The sequence below is a fragment of the Pocillopora verrucosa genome, chromosome 4, assembly GCF_036669915.1.
Source record: "Pocillopora verrucosa isolate sample1 chromosome 4, ASM3666991v2, whole genome shotgun sequence".
Lineage (NCBI taxonomy): Eukaryota > Metazoa > Cnidaria > Anthozoa > Scleractinia > Pocilloporidae > Pocillopora > Pocillopora verrucosa.
The window spans coordinates 28,090,389-28,111,980 of NC_089315.1; the positions used below are offsets into that span (position 1 = coordinate 28,090,389).

General features: G+C 38.2%; 4 protein-coding genes across 8 annotated transcripts; 2 read left to right on the forward strand and 2 right to left on the reverse strand.

The window, feature by feature from the left end:
• Window positions 1-259: 259 nt before the first annotated feature.
• Window positions 260-5,116, forward strand: LOC131769469 (uncharacterized). Of its 2 annotated transcripts, none has more exons than XM_066165477.1 (3): window positions 260-614; window positions 1,563-1,792; window positions 3,629-5,116. In XM_066165477.1, exons 1-2 carry the CDS (start codon window positions 278-280, stop codon window positions 1,754-1,756), a joined length of 531 nt encoding a protein of 176 aa, XP_066021574.1. In that variant the 5' UTR covers window positions 260-277; the 3' UTR covers window positions 1,757-1,792; window positions 3,629-5,116. The 2 variants fall into 2 exon arrangements, with proteins under 2 accessions (XP_066021574.1, XP_058941173.1); XM_059085190.2 differs by having other exon boundaries at window positions 1,563-1,746.
• On the reverse strand, window positions 4,494-14,687 carry LOC131769457 (mast/stem cell growth factor receptor-related protein Kit-like). 4 transcript variants are annotated; one of them, XM_066165475.1, is made up of 16 exons: window positions 14,082-14,108; window positions 13,868-13,922; window positions 13,596-13,723; window positions 12,526-12,576; window positions 12,212-12,254; window positions 11,956-12,007; window positions 10,929-11,545; window positions 9,885-10,160; window positions 9,120-9,291; window positions 8,680-8,900; window positions 8,047-8,228; window positions 6,944-7,246; window positions 6,281-6,492; window positions 5,999-6,039; window positions 5,116-5,212; window positions 4,494-4,706 (listed from the first exon to the last, which is right to left on the reverse strand). In XM_066165475.1, the coding sequence occupies exons 4-16, from the start codon at window positions 12,565-12,567 to the stop codon at window positions 4,508-4,510; spliced, it is 2,457 nt and encodes an 818-aa protein (XP_066021572.1). In that variant the 5' UTR covers window positions 12,568-12,576; window positions 13,596-13,723; window positions 13,868-13,922; window positions 14,082-14,108; the 3' UTR covers window positions 4,494-4,507. The 4 variants fall into 4 exon arrangements, with proteins under 4 accessions (XP_066021572.1, XP_066021573.1, XP_066021571.1 ...); XM_066165476.1 differs by lacking the exons at window positions 13,868-13,922; window positions 14,082-14,108 and adding an exon at window positions 14,564-14,687; XM_066165474.1 differs by lacking the exon at window positions 14,082-14,108 and having other exon boundaries at window positions 13,868-13,996.
• A 1,390-nt stretch (window positions 14,688-16,077) lies between these two features.
• Window positions 16,078-19,003, reverse strand: LOC131769475 (uncharacterized). Its single transcript, XM_059085194.2, has one exon. It carries the CDS (start codon window positions 18,973-18,975, stop codon window positions 17,491-17,493), a length of 1,485 nt encoding a protein of 494 aa, XP_058941177.2. The 5' UTR covers window positions 18,976-19,003; the 3' UTR covers window positions 16,078-17,490.
• Window positions 19,004-19,326: 323 nt separating this feature from the next.
• On the forward strand, window positions 19,327-21,555 carry LOC131769479 (uncharacterized). The gene has a single exon (XM_059085200.2). The coding sequence runs from the start codon at window positions 19,367-19,369 to the stop codon at window positions 20,912-20,914; it is 1,548 nt and encodes a 515-aa protein (XP_058941183.2). The 5' UTR covers window positions 19,327-19,366; the 3' UTR covers window positions 20,915-21,555.
• The last annotated feature ends 37 nt before the right edge of the window (window positions 21,556-21,592 follow it).

Sequence of the window (21,592 nt, forward strand, 5' to 3'; positions counted from 1 at the left end):
CGATCTCCCTTTAATTTTTTAATGCCACCAGTCAATCCCAGCTGTGTCTCAGTTTACTTGGTCGGGCTGTGGTGAGCGATTTCGACATTTCTTTATCATAGGATTTCGATGTGATAGTCTTTCAAAAAGTAATCTTTCACAATTCTTGCGCTTTTAGGAAGGAATAAGATTTTCAAAGTTACTTGCGTTACACGGCATGCCTTTGTATATCAAGTAACTGTCATCCGTTAATTTTGACCGCTGAACGAAACCTGATCTTAAAAACTAGTGACAGATAATGGAGAAATATGTCAGGATTGTTCAAAAGCTTACTTCGTTAAACATCAAATTAGTAGCAGTGGACTTTGATCAAACGATTATCAATATGCATACGTGCGGTGTGTGGCAATTTTCTAGTAAAAGTCTTGTTCCTCGTGTGCGGCCGTCTTTCAAGCAGTTCTTCAAGGCGGCGTTGAGTTGTGGCGACTTGCACGTAGCGATAGTGACTAAATCGCCGCAGATTTCTCTTATACGTGAGGTTATGGAGCAAGCTTTGCCTGAATGTGACACCAGTAGAATACATTATAGAGGCGCAGATGGAGAATGGAAGGAAGTGAAAGGAGTTTCGAAGGAAGGTACTTGCATTCATTTGCAAATTTCTGTTATCGATGGTTTGTTTACGCTATCGAAAAGAGTAGAAATAAAACACCGCGCACTCGAGACACTACTTACATTTCAGTTTGGATCGATTATTACTAGATTTCTTTCTAAATAAGCGAACTCTGTGTCCGGTTCAAACGTCAAACTTTACATGTGCCGAACCAACACTTGTAATGCAGTAACTAACAAAAGCAGAATTGCAGGTAAAAATTCAAAACCGAGAAAGACATAAGTTAACGTCAACCTATACATGTAATTAATCGTTGGCCGTTAACATATCAATGAACAGGGAACAAAGAGAAGCGGTAGGCAAGTACTTTCAGAAGGTATCACGTCATTTTGATAATTTTTATTTATTTTCTCATGCGAGAAATTTAAAAGAATTTTGGGTGAACAAAATAATACCCATATCTTACCCCCCCCCCCCCCAAGTCAAGATGGCAAGAATCTACACTTTAATCAAAATAGATAAATGAAGGAATAAATAGATAAAAAGAGTGCAAAGGTTCAAAGTTTATGAGCTTCTCTGAAGAAAATATCTTTTGATCCATGATCCATTTGCTAAAAGGGTGTCAAAAATTAAATGTTTGAGGAGGAATTGTCTCCTAACTTATACTCTTGCATGAGGGTTGAGTGAAGGTAAGTGATAGCTTTTCCAGCCTGATCAATGGAAATCCAGGACTGACTAATGGCCTGTATGTCATCCAACTGGATTAAGAATTAATCTCTAAAATACATTCACTTGGCATTAGCTGAGCTCTGTGTTTCCTGAAGTCTATCAGTCAGACTCAGGTGTGACCAGCTGTTGAACAGAAATTGGTCTTGTCATTTGTGTGCAGTTTGCTTCTATTACTGAACATGTCACAATAATTTCAACATCATTTAACAATAATTTGAATTTTTCAATCCTTTTTTTCATACAGGAAAACAACAGCACATTCAGTCTGTGATTCAACAGATTGAAAAAGACCACAAAGTGAAAATTAAAAGGGAGGAAGTTATTCTCTTAGACGATGATGAAACAAACATTTCGGAGGCAAGGAATAGTAAAATGAAAACACTTCTTGTGAAAGGAGATGATAGCCTTGATGAGCTCCTGGAAGCAAGGTACAGATAGATGACTTTGAATCCTGCTCATAATCTTCTGTCACTAGTAAGCCACTTAATTTGTGAGACACTGATATTTTTGTAAACAGAAACTATATTTTAGTCTTAACCCTTTAACTCCCATGAGTGACCAAGATGAATTTCTCCTTACAATATCAATACAATATCAAGCAGACAAGTGATGAGAATGAAGAAAAATATTAATCAGGGAATTATTAGTTGATCCAATACCAAAGTCTCCAAACTAGTGTCACAAGAACTATATAACAGACAGTAAGGAGAATTACTATTGAGATCTAGGGAGTTAAATACTTAAGGTATTCCACTTCCAAGTATAACAGGATGATCTGTAGGTTTGGCAATGGATAAACCACCTTATTCCCCTTAAATAGTAGTGTTCCCACTGGTAAGCCCCCCCCCATCTTTTCCTACCACCTTTCTCTTGGTCTTTTGCTTTTGATAAAATTACAGTCACAATCAAACATGTCCAGAACATAATTGTAATTTTCTCGAGTGCCTTCCAATGTGATAGAAAGTGTTCCTGCCAATCAATTTGAAGCTTTAACATCCCCCCATCCCCTTAGGAAATATACAGGCATTTAACCATTGTCTATTCCCAGCTGATTACAAGTATTTTATCTTTAAATGTGGATATGTTTAAAGGTAGAAAGTTCACCTTTGCATGGGAATGGCTCAGAAGAGATAGTTTTACGAGGTCTTGGTTTTGAAGCTTGGTCTACAGTGTGTGTGTAGAGAGGCATAGTTGCTGATTTTGCCTTGTACAAAAAATAGACCATTAAATCTGTCATTTGGGCTGGCATTTAAAAAAAGGAATTTGAACAAGTCAATCTTCGAAAGTTTGAATGCCCTGGGGTCATCTGGGGGGGGAGCAGGAATGTTAAAGCTTTGAAATGATAGATGCTTAACCAAGATGTTATGGTTACTATTGTAACTTTCCATTGTAACTACTGTGTGGATACTAAGATGGTATCTTTTTTATCTGTGTAAATACTGTATTATTTAAAATGAAAATTTTATGTGGCATGTTTATGAAATATGCTGGAGTGTGATGTGATTAACTCTATTCGTTTAAATATGTTATGATCTGTAGCATTACTAATTGGGCTTATTATAAACTTTAAAGAATGAAAAATGTGCTTTAGTGTTATTATTTATGGCACATTTCATTAATTTATGAGCAGTTGTGTTCAAGACTTGTCATAGAAGGTCCCTTTTTTATGCTACAATTACTCTTGCTAGAGACCTCTCAGTAAATGTGATGACAATTTCGTCAAGTTCAAAATGCTTGAAAATTTTGTTCCACTCCATTTTATTTTTTTGACTTTGGATGTCTTTTACATTTTACATTCGCGTTGTGGTTTCCAATGCTTATCTCATGTTCTCCCAACCTCCCGCGTGTTTACATCAGGCTATGTGAACACGGAAACCATTTTACATTTCTTCATTGGAAAAGTGCAATTGTTAGGTTAGCTTTGAACTTCAGGGTTTGCATGTCATTGTAAGGTACTTCAGTCAACACATTCTGAACATGTCTAGCTGAAGGCTAGTGGTACACCATACATTACATTGTACTTAATGGTAATATTTCATAGTCACCTTAATGTCTCTTAAGTAATCTTTATTTTGCAATTTTCTCTTCCAAATAAAGATTCAAAAAGAAATGTGGTGAAAGAATATGACTCTTTTCTTGTGAGGCTTTTTCCAAGAGTTCTTCATTTCATTAGCTTGTTTCGTTTGCTGTTTTCATGAACTTGTTATAGGCGCAGTAAGAAGTCATCAAAATTTGAGCTGTCAAACTAGAGTAGCATTTTAAAAATTGTATGTTACTAAGTCTCATTCTTATTACAACAAATCTTTTTAGGTATTGGAGTCAAGTATCTTCCCTTTGAGTGACATCAGAATTGCTCTTGTACTTTTCAAGAATGTTTTCCTGGATGCTCATTATCAGCTGTAATGCAATATCAATCCTTTTGGGGAAAGTAGTGTTGATAACAGAGTTACACATTGTGGTTGTGTGTTGCCCAGGACAATTTACACTAATGGGGGAGGGGACACCACACTGGTTTGGTGCATTATCATTTTCTTTCATTTATTATTGTAATAATGTACTTGGAAAAAACACGCACTTCTGATTGGCTGAAAACTAGTGCATTTTTCATGTAACAAGGGGGAAAATTACAAATAGCGCAAGATGCTTTTTTCGTGCAAATTAATTAATGATAAGTAATGACAAGATTTCTCATGTAGGGAATTTAGCTCTAGAGGAAGATAAAGCATCAAAAACATTTCTTCTTTTCCATTTGTCTATTTGGTTATAGATCAGAAATTACTTTGAAATACGATATGAATACTCAAATGAGGAAAAATATAACTTTCTTATTACGTCATTCTGAACGACAAGTGCCCTCTATGCAACGACCAATCACAGAGCCGAGAATTAAGTTCATTTTATATCGTAATTACCTTAGCAGTTGAACTAGCTTGAGACTCATAGTACTAGTACTTTCACTAAACGTACATGGCTGTTCTAGGGGGGTGACAACCATTAAACATCAGGGCTACCTAAGGGGAGTCCCTATAGGTCCAAATAGTACAACAATACTGTTGAACTGTCAGGAAAACCTGATAAATGCTTGATGTTAATGAAATGGTGTGCCGTCTGGAGGGGGGAAGGGCGGACGCTCCGGCATGATGCACCCCTTGAAGATTTAGCTCATTTGCATTATTTGAAACTAGCAAATTATAACCGAGTATCTGGATCGCAAGTGTCACTGCTGTCAGAAATGAATTGTTCGTAACAAGCATCATTCTCGTCCAGTTTGTCGAAGTCGTAATAAGGAGTGTCTTTAGTCATCATTTCCTCCAGCGTTTTAATCACGTCCCTGAATGTCGGTCTTTCGCAAGGATCTTCCTTCCAGCATTCCAGCATTAACTTGTATCTGATGAGATAAAAGTGCTTATACTTATTGTGGAGCCTGAAGCTCTAATTGGAAAGTGAACTGACATCTGCCGAGTTTTCCCTGGGAAATAACATTTGGGTCGCTGGGACTCGGCATCAAAACGGAAAATAGTTTATCTTAGATTTCGAGCAAATAAACGCTTAAAAAGGGGATTTTCTTCATATAACACATAAATTTTGACTCATACGATTATCGCTGAAGGCTTCATATGGCTTCTCAATGACCGGCAAAGAGAGTCTTTGACTTTCAAGTAAAAACATAACTTACAATGCTCTGTGGTGTCTTGAAGCAGTCTTCCAGTTAAATGTAAAGCAAACTAGCGAGGTAACTTTGATATCTGTCATTAAAAGTGATTATTAAACATACAGCCATAGGCAAAGCTACTCACATTTCGTCAGAACACATGTCTGGTTTGTCCATCCGATATCCAGTCTTGAGAAGATTGTATACCTCTTTATTGCTAATGCCAGGATATGGAATGCCACCTTTTGTATACATAACGGATCAGTTAACAAAATACCACAAGACTTATTAAGATCCAACTCTACTACACAGCTACACTCTTCTTATATCTTCTGATAATTACAGTTTAATGTCTTCCAACTCGTCTTGCACCACTATTTCAAAAGTTATTTACGCTTCATCACTTTTGATCGCAGCTATACCATCGCAATGAGTTCCTACCTCAACTGAAGAAACTTTCAATTGATGAAATAAACCAGTACTTAACAATTATTCCATTAGCGTGCATTGGATATAAGTTGGTAAATAGCCAACGAGGCGCGTGGCGCCGAGATGGCCATAACCAATCTCGTATCCAAAATGTTTCTGGAAAAATTTATTGAATCCGAAATGTTTGGATATTTAACGCCTTTTTTCCTTTCCGCAACAGTTGGGTCATACATTTCCATATTAGGTGACTCGGAATATGAGCTGATAACCGGAGTTGAGTGAACCAATCAGAACACTAGAAATGCAATATTCGGAGTTGAAAGTTTAATGATAAAGTATAATTTGATTGTAATATATATCACTCCCTGTGGACACAGGAAAAGTGAGCTAATTGAAACGAAAACCCCATAGTCCAAGATACTTGATTTTCGAAGAAAACTGGGAACTCAGTTTGAAAAAATTCCATCTTAAAAATAATAATTTTCGAAAAAGAGATAAATGCTGTTTTTGTTAGATCTTCCATAAGAACGATAAATAATCTCCTTAACGTGTGTAATAGTTAACGTTCTATCGTAAGGCACAAACAATCTCTTACGTACCCATAGTAGCCATTTCCCACAACAGAACTCCGAAAGACCACCTAAAAAGTAATTTATTTGATCAAAAAAAGATTATACTTTTAATTAATTTCACTAATATGCAGCCGAATTTACGCAAAGCTGCATTCGCTGTACCTGTACTTATGTGTCGCGAGCATGCTTACCTTAAGTAATTATTAATTGAGTATTTATTTATTTTGCTAAATGAAAAAAAATTGAAACGTTTCATTAGTTGTAATAAACTAAAGACTTGCGATTTGAGACCTCAAGCTAAATACCTACACGTCACTTTTGGAGGTATATCTGCCGTAAAGTAGCGCTTCCGGTGCTGACCATTTGATTGGCAGTTTTTTCATCTGGTTCACTTCGTATATTTCCCCATACGTGCGACGTAACAGTCCAAAGTCAGCAATTTTAACAGTTCTGCCCTCACCGAGAAGAACATTACGGGCAGCCAGATCACGATGAACAAATCCTCTGCTGGCCAAGTAATCCTGAGAGTGCGTTTCGTTGAAGAGAAGGCGTTAGACTTGGCGGTTGTTTTTAGCATGGCAGTAAAAATGTCAGTATTTGGTGCTGATTGTTTGTAATCAATGAGTTTGCTCCCTTTTTGAGATATAATCAAACACTAACAAAACCATTTTGACCAAAAGTGTTGATGGAAAAAATTAATAGAATCATTTTTTTAACTTCATCTCCAAAAAAAATTCTCATTCTAAGTCTCAGAAAGAAAGAAACAGGCCACTCTTGTAGTGCCAATATAACACTAATCCCATTCTCATAAATTCATAGAGTAAGATTTGTCGTTTTTGTCATAAAACCAGACCTCAACCTTTCTAACATTTGTTCTTATTCAACGGTGAAAACATTTCCAAAATGCTAGACTTTAGACATTGATCATTTACCATACTTCACTTTATTTACAAGAATTTCAAGGTTTCTCACCATTCCCTGAGTTATTTGCCACGCAAAGCAAAGAAGATCTTCGGCGGAAAGGCCTTCATTATTATTTCCGTATTGTTCATTGCCAAGGGAAAAGCTGATGTTCGCCTCGCTAAGACGGATCGCATTTTTCTCAGTTTTCTCGGAATCCAATGAAATTGCGTTTTCATTCAAGCGAGTTTCTTTATCATCTTCTATCAACTGATTTCTCCTTGGCATGCCAATTATTCGTGTTGCCCCATTGTTTCGCTGTTCACAAGTAAACGGAGTTTGGTCGCCTACGGCATATTGATGCGAAGAAATATACTAAGTAGAAATGAGAGGAGCAAGAAAAAAAATGGTTGGCAAAATATGTTCACCATTGGCGAGAGAATAATTCTCATGTTGGTGAGGAGGGTTTCCGGGATCTCACCCGGAGTATCGCCGCAATATCCACGGTGTACATCCCGGGATCGTTTCGGGATCCTGCCCGGAGCTGCAAATTTACCTCTTTGTAGGCCTGTCCCTATTGCACTCGTAAAATGCTGGAAAGTTGCTGACTGGAGTTCCAAAAAATTGCTAGCAAATTGCCAAAAATCCAAAAAGTTGCTACCTAAATTTCAAAAGTTGCCTCCTAAATTTCTTGATATATTCTTATAGTTTTCGTTCTCCACAATAATAAACCTAGCTTCCAAGAGTTGTTCGCAAATAAAGGCGACTTTTAACTATCCATTTCCGTTCATGAAAAATAAATTAACGATGAAAACCATTTTAATGTTAGATAATAGGCCTGCGAAGCATTAAAGAAATTCGCACAAATCGAAGTTTTTATGAAATCGTTGATTTTTTTGATAAGTTGCCAAAAAGGAAAAATTGCTTGAGGTTTCTAATACCGCAAAAAATTGCCTTGAACGCCAAAAGTTGCCGAGTACAATCGCGACAGGCCTACCTCTTTGCATAGCACTAGGATTGCGCCCAAAAGGCCCACTTGTACTATCACCGCGATATCAGCGGTAAACCTGAGGGGATCGCTCGTGTATCCCACCCTGAGTCACATCTTGGATCTAAGCGGTATCCTAACGGTATCTTATAGACATATGGAGGCACCATGGGAGAGTGTTGTTTACCTGTCTTTTGTTTCGTAGCCACTGAAGAAGATCTCCATGCGGAACGTACTCGAGGATAAGCATAATTGGTCCTGACCTTTCCCAGTAGCCAATCATGCTTAGCACATTCCTGTGAGAACCAATTTTCTTCATAAATTCAATTTCTTGCAGAAACTGTTTTTTATCTTCATTGCTCGCTGTATCTGAATAAGAGTTAAAAGAGATTAAACAAAATTTTCAAGGTGTACGCAAAAGTACCCCATGTGACATGAAGTGTTAAAACCCTTCCTTTTCAATGCTACTACCTTCTCCCTCCTGCAAACCCCTTCCCCCCTCCCCCCACCCTCCTTCCAATACCATTAGAAAATAATTAGGTATGTACCATTTTCCCTCTATCTCAATTATGTCGCCCTTTTTTTCGGAATTCTTAACCTCTTTCCTTTCGAACACCTTGCAGTTTGCCCGTATAAGAGCTCCGCTAATTGGCCTTAGACGTGCTGAAAAAAATGTTCAAGCATTTTAAGTTCGAATGGCCAACCATTTCCAAAGGCCTCAGGCCACAATCGCGCGCGCTGAAATCTGGACGTGGCTCTGTTATAACATTACTCCCGTTTCAATTCAAATGCCTATCTCAAATGTGATGTATCCTCTTACCAAGTAACACTTTGACAGCAACAACAGTTTCTCTGCTCACTTCGTTGATTCTTTCCCTCTTTGGTTTATAGAAGACTTCAGATTTTGGTAACTCTCTCAAGACTCCTTTGTGAACTTTTCCAAAAGCTCCCTGTCCCAGTTCTTCTAACAGAGTTACCCTCTCGGGGATCACTTCCGATTGCAATAAGTGAACGATTTTAGATTTTGACTTTGAAAGCGGTCTAAACATTTGGAAAGCAAAATTAACGATAATAAAGTTAAACTAAATCACAATGTGATCCTCACAAATTAATTGCAATTAAAGAAACTGAATCGAGAAGATGTCTAGGCCTAAGTTAAGACTTCGACGAGGTTCGAACCTGCCCATCCAAGATACTAACTGGGCACTATATTAACTGAGCCACCGGGCTTAAATGGTGTGAAGTATTTATATTGCAAACCTTTGCTCCAAAACAGAACGAAGTTGTCTTCTTCTGTAGCAAAACAAGCCGACAGCTACCGCAAACACAGCTGCGACACTCCCAGTGATTATTAGAGCTTTTAATCTTTTTTTGTCTTTGTAACTGGTGTTGTTATTTTGCTCGTCAGGATTTACTAGAATGGTTTGGTTAACTGAAAGACAATCAGTTAAATAAATAATTGTTACAGCTGTCCACAGCAGTGGTGAAAGGCGAGTTTTTATTGTGTTACACCTATTATGTAACCTAAAATGAAGGCCTGTAACTCGCTTTTGTAAAACAAGGGGAATCAATTTAATTAGCAATCTACAAAGGTAAAAACGAAAAGACGACCGCAGCATAAAAAAGGTACATAAATTAATATCTGGCATTACAAATTCATTGTATTTATTTCGTTAATTATTTATTTATCTTATACTTAGACGCTAGTAAATAAAAGTAAATTAAATAGCTCAACCAAAAAACCGATGCGATCTCGACAGAAATCGGCCCCCTTACACAAGTTTCAGTTGTGGAGCGAGTTTTCACGGATTATGATTGCGCGGTGCATCAAAGCATCTTGGTCCAACATAAAACTCTTTTTTATCATAGTTCCTCAAAAAACAATCTAAATATTTAGACTTTTACAAAGCCTCCCACAATAGCTTGCAGCCTTCACCAGGACACATTTCTCCTCAGGCCTCTATTCCCTTTCAACAACAACGTTACTGGGCCCAGGAACGGGTTTATGATCTCACATGGACCTACCTCCTTGAGTTCTGACCCTCCATAGTTTACGAGGGATATCTTTATCAATGTCTCTCGTGGTAACAGTAATTTCATACTCCTTGTAGGATTGTAGCTGAAGATCATAAGAAGTTACATTTGAAAAAACAGCAATTGCATTCCAGTCTTTGGTCTCGATTTCCCTGTAGTGGACAAAATACATCTTGATGTTTGCCGGACATGACGGCGGCTCCCACTCGACGTTAACAATGTCTCCCTTTGCATCAGTTAATGTGACGTTTATGACTAGTGCGTGATCTATGGGATGACGAGAAATTGTTTATGAAGCGTGGGACTTACCAATATAGTTATGTTTCCTTTTTAATCAAAAATATTATAAAAAAATCATAGCACAACATAATAGGCTATCAACCCAATTTGAGCTCTTTAATTAAGGACAGTGTATATGTCTTTCTTGTTATTCAACACTGTAATAGGACAGTTAGCGTCATATTCGCGCCCCGATGTTGTAATTTTCGCCGAGTTGTCAGTTTTTTTTTGTTTGGTTGTTTTTTCATCATTAAAACCGATATAACCGATGGGTAGTTTTTGCTTAACTTTTTGATTTTTTTTTTATAGTTTCGATTTATTGGTAACAGGATTACATTTCGTCTAATGCTGTCTTAGGTCAGAGTCGTGATTAAATTTTGGGCTCCGCGGTCGTCCGATATTGTTAACCACTCGTATGAATACAGACCGAATTGAAGTCACGCTGGTTTATTTATTCACGAATCGCGCTCGCCTTCCCGAAAAATTCATCATCACAGTTGAATTTTGGCGTTCATCACACAACACGTATAAACCTTTTCCACCCTCTGAGTGCAACCAAGTCACATCTAGAGAGTGGAAAATTAGCTGAGAAAATTTTGAGAAGTCTTTGAACCAGTCATTGCGATTAGTGAAATGATACACGAATAACTAGCTAGATAAAAAATAATCATAAATAAATGGATAATTTCAGTAAAAAATCAAGGATTACTTTCGACATTCAAACGAAGGTTGCTTAGTGCGGTATGTTTATCTCACCCTTGTATAAGTCGTAAATCTCGTCTGGAGTAAATGCTACTCCAATGACGTGAAGATCCATTACCGATCCAAAGAACTTTACACCTCTAATGCTAAGTCCTCCTTTGGATGGCAAACCTCCAATGTAATACAACTTGTTCAAGCTACTCTGCTCTGCCATACTTGAAAGATAGTTGAAGAATAAATTAGAGGTGTTTCTTTCGATTAAGTCTATTTGTTCCTCTCCATCAATGTACAGACTAATTTTTTTCTCTTGGCAAGTTGCAGCCAGGTGAGTCCATTGGTCAAAGTGTATTTGTCCCGTCGAAATGATTAGCCTGGTAAAGGAATCGCCATTGGAGCCCAACATCTGTCCACAAATAAAATGGATCTTTCCCGCCGTCTGCTTTGATAATGATAGGAAAAGTGGATTACTGTCAGTGCTGATGGCTGTGAATACTGCTGTGTTACGTAGGATGTCATCATGATGGCCGGGGATTTTCATCCAGAACGCAATTGTGAAATCACAGTCAGCGATATTTGTAGTGGGTACTGTCGCGTAGGATTGCTCCGCGAAGAAGTCTGCCGCCTTGGTACGTGGACAGCGTCCTTTTGCAAATCTCACAGAACTGGAGAAACTGTGAGTATATATCATAAACAAAGAGAAGGAAGAAAATAAAACAGCATATTAAGTGCTTTCCTGTTGCGTACTTCAAGCAAACTTACTTCCCTCCCCTGCCATTGAACTAAAGGAAGTGGACGGATCCCACGTTTGAATTTTCATATGGTGACCCTTCCAAATTCACTCGCCAAATGAGGCACCTGGTCATATGAACTATGAAAAATCCCACGAAGAAGTCCCTTCTCTCCTCTCAGCCAATGTGTGCAGTAATCTCTCACTTTGTACGACTGAGCTTTCAAAAATAGTTAAAGGAATGATGAAAAAAAAACAAACAAACAAACAAATCAAAATGGCACAACGTAAATAAAAGTAAGAGAATAGACAGTTAAAGAAATAAATAAAGATAATGGTGGCATCTTTACTGACCTCACGTCTGGGTCTGAACCGTTTAACAACCAATGCCCGTGAACATTGCGCCCTGTAAGAATCACAAAGCGCATTTTTTGTCAAAAAGGTCGGAACTCTCGTGTTTTTATTTCTCTCTCTCTCTCATTCACTCTCTATCACACTATTTTTGCAAGACAATTGTAAAAATTCCGCACATCACAAAACGTTGTAATCTTGTCCTTCTTACAGCATATTTAGAATCGTGTGAGATTGAACTGCAGTCCTTGGAGCATACCTCGTAGCGAGTGAGCGGATACTTGCGATCTTTTATGGTGAAGCTGTGTAGAAAACAAGATGCCAATGAATTGAACATACGTTATGACAATTCTTCAAAGCACCTCTTCCAACATCATACACTTGCATTAATCTGTCATTTTCCCACATCATTTGATGTTGAACATCCGCTGTAACCTTAAATGAACTGTCTCATATTGCGACTATCGTAAACTTTATCATAATCAGAGCATTTCATATTACACACAAAACAAACGGTCCCCTTGCCATTTCCGGTTGTGTTGATTAGTTCATGTAAGATGAAAGCATACGTACCATAAGTATTATCATCGTTATGATCCTGAGAAGTGTCTCCATGTTCAAAACCTTATAAAATACAATACCCGGCCTTTAACAATTAGTTAGGGAAATTTTCTATTTAGATGTGAACGATAGAAATGGCTCCATGAGGGTAAAATTCATAACCTTCATAGTAGTTTTATACGTTAGAGCGTGCATGTATGAGTTATGCAAACTCTTATCGTTTACCGTACTGGCAAACTCAGGACACTTAAACGTCCAATATCATTCAATAAACGCGGCATGATTCACTCGTAATCTGCTCGCCAGTGTAACAACCTTCTCAAAATGAAAGATGGACATGCACTCAAAAGATCTGAAATCATTACCATCCTGAATGTGATTTACAGGATCATTACGTTGCCGCTCATTCCCCAATCTTGAAATTCAACATCAGTAGTTATTGTTCCATATAGCTGTGTTTATCATAACCTCTCCTCTCCACCTTTTGTTTCAACGTCAGTTGAAATAATTATCATTCTGATTATGATTTACAGGATCATTACGTTGCCGCTCATTCCCTCATTTTGAAATTCAACATCATTAATTACTGTCCTATATAGCTATGTGTATCATAACCTCTCCTCTCCACCTTTTGTTTCAACGTCAGTTCTAGTCATCATTTGCTCTGTTTGCTGTACTTGCTGTGCCTGCTTATGTATTAGTTGATAGTTTAATTTTAAACTTGTAAAAGCATGGTGTTAGCTTCATGTAACTAAGGACGCATTTGTTGCCGATAACCGCCAAGATAAACCGATTCTGTTTGCTGGTTGTTCATGTTGCAATGTTTGAATCTGTCTTAATAATAAATTTTGTCACGTACTCTCCAACCTCCTGCTAAGGTTTATACGAGACGGATATGGAGACTGGACCAGTATATTACTAAACTCTGCTTTTTTATCTTCGAATTTCTAGCGTGTGCTTAATTGCATTTTTTTTCGATATTTATACGCGTAGAGACGTGCAGAACCCTAGTAAACGGACATGTCGTTTGCATTTTTTTTATTGACATATTATTTCAAGCGTGTATACATGCTTGTATGTACCTCTTTTTAGATGGAGCACGTTCGTGTAGTTCCGAAGCTTCTCTGATTCGGTGCCAACTCCAGTGACAGTTTCAAGCGGTTTCATCGATGTTCACATCTACGTCGGTAATTTCTCGAGGTGTGTTTCTCTGGAAGAAATCGATTAATTATGTGCTGTCTGCTAAAGTAAATTAGGATTGTTATCTTCAGTAGAAAAATCTTCTTTTCTCGATAGTAGGAGGAATTTCGGAAACTTCTAAAAATATTTAATATCGTAACCTTCAGCTACTTACCTCAAACGTATGAAGCAATACAGGACGTTGCATAATTAAGCAGCTCTTGTAAAAGCTGAAGGTGACCGAAACAAAAAAAGAGCACATGCATCTCACAATTACATTTGCATCTAAGTGCGGATGCATAAAAAAAGAATCCGTTTACATTCAGCCACAGTGCAAACTCAGGAAATGGTTTCAGATATCAAATATCGTTTATCTTACAGACGTCTACCTTGGAAACAATCTGCTTCGGGGGCATTTCAGGAAGCTATATGTTTGTTTTTCTTTAGTTGAATTGTAAAGTACGCAGACATTTTAAAGTACCCTTCGCGTCGTTTAGTAACCATAGACAATAGATCTTATCCCCGAATCGTGACGCCGCTGGCAGTCCTTGATACTGTTGATACGCAGAAAAGTCATGGACATCTCCGCTTTCTGCTATTTTTCCATTTACAAAGGGTTAAATCGCGGATAACCACAATTTGTGATTCATAATTTCTGTTTTCTTTTTGCTTTTTTTTTTCCCCCTTTCTCCATATTAGAGATCCTAGTGCATGACGTCATTTGCCAGCTGTTCAAATTAACTGAGACATATTCTTGGAGCTTCTGGAAAAGAGCAAACCCAAAAAGCATCCAAGAAAGCGATTTTCCGTTTTTCGTTTCAATGATAAAGAAAGTGATTGGTTTCACTTCAAAAGGAAAATAAAGGAATACCTTTGGCCAACTCGTGCATGCTCGCACAGTAATCTAGAGATGAAACATGGTTGGGAACTTTCAGCAATGCTAGGTTGCACTTATCCCACAGGCCAAGCTTTCGAAAAAGTGACTGAGATCCAGAACTCTAGAAACTGTCGAGCTCCGCAGAATAATAAATGCATATATAGTCTTTAGAAACAGCACAAAATAGTACCCTGCGTTTATCGAATTTCCGTTTCCAAAGTTCGTCAAATTTAGATGCGGTGATCCAATCTTTCTTCAACTACACAAGCCAAATTTCATTATTTTCCATCCTTATGTCACGTTTCGCCTCACAATTGCTCAATAAACATTTGCATTTTAACGTAATTATTTTTGCTTACAGGGTTTTCTCCCGCTTGCACCTGATACCAAACCTCTAAGTTTTCTGCCTCGGAACGAAAATACCTCAGAACGCATTTTATGCGACCGCAAGTCTTTTTGACTGATGGAAAATAAACATAGGCGGCAGTGAATTTCACAAGTTTTCCTTTGTCAGAAAAGCAGGGATTATTTTCGTCCTCTTCAGATGGATCCAGCCGCCAATGTTTACATAACGTACTTGAATTCAATCACGGTTTTTGTCTTGCACCAGGTTTGTGTCTGAAAAAGAAAGTTTTCTTTTTTCGCTTGCAAGGTTATATTTAAAGCAACGATGTTTAGCATTTAACAAAGTCACTATGCGCAGTGGTTTCGCGCTCGGGCGAGTTCGGGACGACTAATTACTACAGTGTCTACCTCTCAGTTAGTGAGTGACTATTTTCATATCGGAGTCTCCATGAAGACTAGTTTGCACAAGTGAAAAAAGAAAAATTCAGTATAAAGCAAACAAAAATATTAATGCGCCACATATATAAACAGCGGTCTCTAAACCTACATACAAAAAGCGTTAAAAAAATTAAATTATTGTTAACTGTGAAGGTTGTCATTTTTTACTAACGGAAAAGCTAATAATGGGAAACTTTTCAGTCAACCGAGAGATCGTGAGTGGGTTTTCTAGAACCATATCGCACTGTCTCGTCAATAAAGACCATGGGGATGGGGCAGAGGGGCAGAAACCAAATTCTCATCCCACTACCCTTCAGTGAGAGCCATCATAACTTCACTTCCCAGCAACCTTTGGGTTACCATGGTTACTACTTAGCACGATAAGATTCTGTTAACTGCACACGATTACCAGCCAGTATCTTCAGAAAATAATTGAAGGGAGAGGGGGGGGGGGGGGTGAGGGCAAGATATGTTTTTTTTTAACACTCATGGTGAAAATGTGTTTTCATTTTCATCCTTTGACAGTCGACAGTCTTTTTGGGGGTATATTGTATGGAAATATCTTTTTTATTTAATTGTTCACTGGGAAATTTTTCCACATTGCCTTTGGCCCACCCCCTCCCCCCACCAAGATCAAGCTTCTTTCTCCTTGAGTGAAAGGCTGGAAAGGTCTCCCTAAAAATTTGATTGGCTTGTTCTGCACACAGACATGCAGCTTGAGCAGATGAGTGAAAAAAGACAAGTTAGGGGAAAAATGAAGGTAAATTAAAGAGAGCCTGATCTTATCTTCTAGTGGTTGCCTGCTAATTTCTCATGACCCAGAATTTGGCATAGGCTTTGTATATTTAATCAGTAGAGGGTTCAGTTAATTTTTTTCTAGGCTCAAATTTACATTTGCTTTTCACTGCCCTCATTGTCACAAGGTTTTAAGTTATTTGTCACGATGTGAATTTTGCACGGCAATGTTATTACTCTTCAGTGATTATTTCAGTTTCTTCAACAAGGTTTGAGACCTTGACAACAGCAACCCAACCCTTTGAAACTCTCTGGAGTAGACTTCTTAACAAGCTACTATATCTATGCAAGGTTGTCATCAGAAAATGTAACATCTATGATCTGAAATAGGCAGGTTAGATATTTTTCTAAGATTTTGAAATTTGAAACTCTCTGAGACATGATTTCCAGGATTTTGGGACATACCTGTGTAAGGTTTTTCAACATACATTAATTTTGGAATCAGTTAAAAAATAGTCATTTTCAGATTTGATCACAAATCACAACATAGCCAGTGCAAAATGGTCTAAGCCAGTTGGTTTCTGCTGCCTTTCACCTTCTAATGACAAATCTGTCTAAATCAAACCACAAAACTTATTGAAGAAATATTCAAAGTTTTCTCTACCTTACTGATAACAATAATAACAGAACATCTCTAATATTGTTGCTATCTCTTTCTTTCCACATAGCTTTGAACTGAGAATTGTGATTTAAAAAGAAAGAATTCCAAGAAAGATACTTCACATATTTTGCTGTCCAAGTTTAGGGTTAGTTCTTTCTTTGCACTAATAGTCCATTTTACAGTTGTGCGCTTGGTTGCCAAACCTTTGAACAGGAATGCGGCTAAGGGTGACCTTGTTATGATACAAACCTTGCTGCTTTTCAAATGCAAATTACTTTGTTATCATGCTAATTGGATACTGGTCTCTATCACAACAAGGTCACCTTCAGCCTCACTTCAAATCAAAGGCTTGGCAACTAAGTACACAACTGTAAAATGGCCTATTCCTTAAAATGTTTCAGATATTGAACATTAAAAACAGTGAAAAAAAAATTGCTGTAAGCTTATTCTAATTGCTGTTGATTTTGTGGGAGCAGTGCAACTATTGCACTTGATGGAGGAATACAATGTAGACCTCTCAAACAACCAAAATAATTCTTAGAGAGAACTGTTTCACAGAATATGTAGTAGTTCATGTCGTCCAGATGTTAGTAATTGCACCAATTCACCGGTAACCTATCGTGGGTAAAGTTTCCTGTCATTCCTGCTTCATACTGAAGACATTTCATCCTAGGAATCATAATTGTTGTCCTTTACTTGATACAAGTATATGCACCTGATAGAAGTGCAAATATACCACCACTTAGGAGTAAATTTCTAGAGTTGATGTGACAGTGTGACGGCACAAGGGACAAGTCTGTCTGCCATATCTCTGATGACGAAAAAGCTGTGTGCAGCAACTCTTGCACATACACATGTGACGGCATGGCATGACGACAATATTCTTATTCTCTGTTTGGCACACAACACAAAGGTTCTTGTCACGTTCTCTTTCGAGTTCTTCTCTAAGTCCATTGTCTTTTTCATCTGCAGAAAAATGGTGTGATTGCTCTTGAGTTGTGAAAATCTGTTTTAATCTTGAAATGTCAGGACCCTGTAGGGTGGTAAGAAAGGCTAAAAAAGCTTGAATATAGTTTTCCAAAAGTCTAAATGCCCTAGCAAACACATTTATTTTCAACACAGACCATAAATAGGCAAGTAAAAATGTGGTTGAAACAAGACTCAGGAGAGTCCACTTGCCACCTGGAATGCAATGTGCTGTAGCAGTCATGAGATTGTAAAGCTTCCCGAGGCAAAGAAGAAACCAAGTACTTATCACATCAAAAACAGTACATGTGAGTGAAAAAGCTTGATTAATTAGCCATACAATAGTAAAACAGATTTTATATAATCCTTGCACAAAGAGCTGGAAGATAAAAGTTATAAACCACACAAATGTGTTACTCATCCAGAGAAAACACTTTCCTATTGCCATCAACAAAGACTGCATGCCATCGAGAAGCAGCTTCGTAAAGTTTATCAAGTTTTGGTAGCAAGAAACTGAACAAGTATGCACAGCTTTCCCAACGAATTCGATTCCACGGAAAACTGATCTTGTAATTGCCCATAACAGATCAACTAATAGTACACCTGTGTTCCAGATTGATACTAATGCACACTCAAGTACAGCCCTTATACTTGTAACAATAGTTGTCAGGGCTGTGCTAGGAGTTCCTAAAATGTACTTCCATCCAAGGTAAGACCTGTGAAGAAGCACTCCAGTGGCATTCTTCGCGAGGGATGCACTGCGAAAGGCTTGATTAAATCCAGTAGGGATTATAGATACAATACCGCGAATAAGGTTCAATAGAAAGCGAAATGCAGAATATACCACGTTGATTGTCCCGTCGATAACATAAGTAACTGTATCTTTGATGTACTGAGCGATCCTGGAAAGACATGCGAAAATGGAAGACACAAAGTTGTAGTTCAGTTGCAAGATCACTCGAACGCAGTAGCCGAGATACTCCACCAGTTTGATAGCGTGTTTGAAACCACTAAAGACGTTGGAGATAATCTGGCAGGCAGTGATAACTACAGTATCGAGTACAAAATAAACTGCGTTCATCAAACTGCGGAAGAACCATAAGAACCAACGAATCAAATCGAGAAGAAATGGAACAGCGTCGAAGAAGGGATAAGGAAAAGGTTTGCACTCGTGGTTGATTTGCTCTTTGCTATCTCTAGTTGCCACTGCAGTGTAACGCAGAAGGAGGAAAACGGCTGCCAATGCATAGAACTTCGCCATGATGTTCGAACATTACATCTTCCACAAATCTAAAACGAACTCTCCTCACCTCAAGCCCAGTCTATTTGAACGCACTGTCAAACGATGTGGTTCTTTAGTGGGGAGACTGGAGAGAGAGATTATATTTTACAGTTTTTCCCTTCGATACAAACTATTAAGAAGATGTTTGTGTTTTTTATTTGATTTTTTAAATTTAACTTGCTTTGTATTTCTTTAATTCTCTGTTTTTTTTTAAATCAGAAGTTCTCATCCAGTATCATACATTACTCCCCCCCCCCCACCTCGCCGCCAAAGTGTTTTAGTCTCCAGTCTCATCTGGGTTTGATGATCGAAGGCCTTGTCAAATTAACACGTAGACAGGTATATTGTGGCTAACCAGCACTAAAAACAAATGGCCGAATTAGCTTTGGTAAGAATCTCCTTGAAATTAGTATGGGGACTGATCGCTAATCGAGCGATCGCTAGATTGGAAACTGGAAACCCAACCGATGAGAAGTTAAGGCAACTCTTATTGAGCGAATTCCGCAAACTTCATGAGGAACTCGATGCCTTGAGACGGAAAGAGCTTGTAGCTGCGGTAGCGTTTATGGAGAACGCTTACGAAATCTTGAACGATGACCCAGGAGAAGCAAGAAAAGAGTTCAACAAAGCGAGAGATGCAGCTCAAGTTGCCCTTGGCGTGGTGAAGGAGGTGAACGACAAAATCTTGGCAACTAAAATCATGATCGCGTCTGCCATTCACGAGTTTGTTGCGAAACCTGACGTCGCTGCCTCTTTGTGTATGAAGTACGTATCTCGCCTGAACTCCCTTCCTATGGTCGCGAACGCTTCTTGTGCTCAGATTTCACAGAAAATGGGTACAAAATGGCGTTGGGGAGGCAACGAGGCAAGGCAGGAAATGCTGGGTAAAATTTCGGAGGTTAACCGTTGTGTCTGGCATTTTGTCACAGATCAAACCAGCAGTAGTAAATATTTAGAGAGTGAATGCTCGCATATCAATGTCGAAGGAAGACTGGTGAACCCCATGACGGACTTCATCCTGTTACGTAGTCGTGTGGAGCTCACTACTTTGAAAGAGGGTTTTGGTACGCCCATTAGTATGGTAGTCGTGGAGAACAAGATGTTCTTCGCTCAGAGGCAAGTTGCCGCCTCAGGCGAAAGTGATGCTTTTCTTAGCAATGCCATCAAATCTTTAGATCTGGAAACTGGTTCTGTGTCAGAGTTGGTTGGCCATGCAGGGGTCGTCTTATGCCTAGCTGTGGCTGGGTGCCATGTGGTTTCTGGATCATTTGACAAGAATATCCTTATTTGGGATGCAAAATCCTGCAAGTGCTTGCACATTCTGACTGGTCATCAAGGGTCAGTCAAGTCATTAGCATTGAATGACTTGCACATATTCTCTGGTTCCACTGATTGTACCATCAAGGTTTGGGACAGAGTCACATTTGAATTACACCACACCCTCGAGGGGCACAGTACACCCATTTCAGCCTTGGCTGTTTCTAATCGGCATTTGTTCTCCACTGAAGTAAATGGACCAATCAAGTATTGGGACTTGAAGAAATTCATATGTCTGCATGATATCAAATCCCCTCAGAATGTTAGCAAAATGCACATCTTGAACAGCAATTTACTTGTGGCATTTGATCAGAAACTGTCAGTCATCAATTTGGGAAACTTAAAAGAAGTTGCTGTTTCTAAACACCCAGCAGAACTCTCCCTGACTATTGGAAGAAATCTTTGCACAGCAACAGAATCCACTCTGTCATTACTGGATTTACTTAACATGAAAATCATTGGATCAAAGGCTTTTGAAGTTAGAGAAGCACCATACAATGTCAAGTGCATGTATTATGATGAGATGGCAGGCTTCTTGTATGTCACTGCTTTGTGTACCATGGCCAACTCCAGGGAAAAATATGTTGTATTTAGACTTTAGTCTAGACCTCCTTCAACTCATCACTAAGTGAATTTGTAATTTCAGTCTTCTAATTGCAGAAATTTAAAAATGATCAAATAGGATTTTCATTTGATAAGCTTACTTGGTATCTTTTAACCTCAATGGCAAAAGATTTAAACTAAGTGTAGTCCTTACTATTTGCCAAAGTCCATGTAGGAGTCACCAAAAATTAGCTTTTTTTTCTTAACTTGCTTTTTGGACTTCACCCAAATAGGAGGGGCCTGCCTATAGTCTAGAAGAAAACATACAGTGAGGTGTTCATCAGCAGACTACTTTTACAGACATAATTCCATAATGTGCAGAAAATTGCTGCTTGGATCATTTCATACAGTTACAGTAATTCCTTTGAGTTTTTTCAAGAAAATAAGAAACATCATGTGGCCAGTGAGATTTTGTAAATTTCCACTCTCTTAGGTGTAACTTTCAACTTAGAATTCACTATTTTCAAGCTCATATAAAAACTTAAAATGTTGAAATATTTATCTTGATTCATGTACTAGGTCTAGCTGTTCCAGAATCTTAAATAAAAAAAAACACAAGAAAAGAAAAAGTAAATAAAACTACAGGAATTTTTGTTAGGGCCACTTGCAAAATTTCTTTGTGACTGCTGATTACTAACTAGATGAATCAGACCAGTGAAAATGATGGGAAGTTTTT